General features: G+C 59.9%; 1 protein-coding gene across 1 annotated transcript in view; it reads right to left on the bottom strand.

Annotated features, from left to right (window-relative positions):
• Positions 1–1345: 1345 nt before the first annotated feature.
• The window catches only part of PFL1_02706 (uncharacterized protein), a gene marked incomplete at both ends in the record, with an annotated part of 2191 nt that continues 1994 nt past the window's right edge, over positions 1346–1542 (bottom strand). Inside the window, one exon of the mRNA XM_007880220.1 lies at positions 1346–1463. Within this exon, the coding sequence (XP_007878411.1) occupies positions 1346–1463 (118 nt within the window). The remainder of the gene's footprint in view (positions 1464–1542) is intronic.

The following is a 1542-nucleotide window of genomic DNA, read 5'->3' as shown; positions in this document are numbered from 1 at the left end:
TCGTCGGGCGCCGCGCGACAAGGTGAGGCCCCAGCAACTGTTTGTTGGGCACTGCGCAACAAGGCGGCCTGCTCATGCTGAGAGCAGGCGTCAAAGGCGTGTTTGTTGGGCGCCCCGCGACAAAGCAAACACAGCTGCTGAGGCATATGGGTGCTTCATGGTGCGGACAAAGCCCACCCTGATAATGGGTGCCTGACTATAGCGAGACGGTGGTTGCAGTAAACTACAGTTACTGGTGATGTTACAACTGCCACAGAAAAGGGAATGCAAAATGCGACGATATTTGACGGACCTGGGGTGATCGAGCGTTCCTGGCATATCGCGCAAAGAGCACAAACACGTGTTCAACACGTCCTGCAAATGACATTGGGTGGGTCAAACCTGACACCAACCACCAACCACCATCCACCACCACCACCACCATCCACCACCACCACCACCACCACCACCACCACAAAACACCACCAACCACTGCGCAATTAAGGGTCTTCTGCAGGCGTGCAGTGATGGCATGGCTGGCGCTGTACTGAAAAAAGTTGGATTGTCATGGTGGAGGTGGTGGTGCTGCACGCTCTGCAGATTCCCACCCTGCCACGACAAAAAGTTGGATTGCCAACGCACTGGACGAGAGGACGGTGGGAATTCCCATTGTCCAGATTCATGCGAGCAATTTTGGGCACGCAGCACCAGAGCAGCGTCCAAAAACCACCATCGCGTGGGTGGCAGTGGACTTTATTACTAGGGTTTGGGCTGGGGTTAGGGTTGTTAGGGTTACAAGGGGTCTCCTCTGACCATCCTGCATCCTCCCAGGATCAAGCTGTGTTCCTACTGCAAAGAGGTCAAGGATCCATCTCTCAGCTCTCTCTGTGTACCCCCTGCTGACTTTGGTCCCAGCACAGGGCAAGTCTGGAAGGCAGGGGTGGGCTGCTGTTTGGCCAGGGAGGGCAGTGTGGCATTTTTGTGTGGAATAAAATATCGAATTTTGCCGGGCACTGGTACGGACCCAAGCAAGCGGGCAAGATTGGGCTTGCAAGATGGGTTGGGTGGCCGGCTGGCTTGGTGGACGGCCGCACAAGGGCCGGCTTGCAGAGAGGGGAGATGGTATCGTCTTTGTTTGAATTGCACGACGCTTCGTCCAGTCACTAGTCGGCGCAGCGATGATCGCACCGCCGCTCGTCCCTCCTTGCCCCCTCGGCACACCCGTCGCCCCCGTCTCGGCCCGGTACCGTATCGGCCCATGTCCGTCTCGCCCCATCACCGCGTCTACCCGCCGCGTCTCGCCCCGCCTCGTCCCGTAACATCCCTTCGCGCCGCCTCGCTGCGCCACGTCGCGCCGCGCCACGCCTCACCCGAGCGCCGACCACAGATGTGTCTCTGTATCCCACGCCGTCGAGGCGACGAGGCCCTCTCGAAAGAGGGACCAGCTGATGCCGACGACAAACTCGGTGTGCGAGTCGTGCACCCTGCGCATCGACTGTGCGCCGCCGATGCCCGCGGCGCCGGGCATGGGACCGGCCATGCCGACCGAGGCGGCGTCGACGT

Source organism: Pseudozyma flocculosa, assembly GCF_000417875.1.
Source record: "Pseudozyma flocculosa PF-1 unplaced genomic scaffold scaffold00007, whole genome shotgun sequence".
Lineage (NCBI taxonomy): Eukaryota > Fungi > Basidiomycota > Ustilaginomycetes > Ustilaginales > Ustilaginaceae > Pseudozyma > Pseudozyma flocculosa.
Note: the sequence above shows the minus strand (reverse complement) of the source record. Positions and strands in the feature narration are given on the sequence as shown.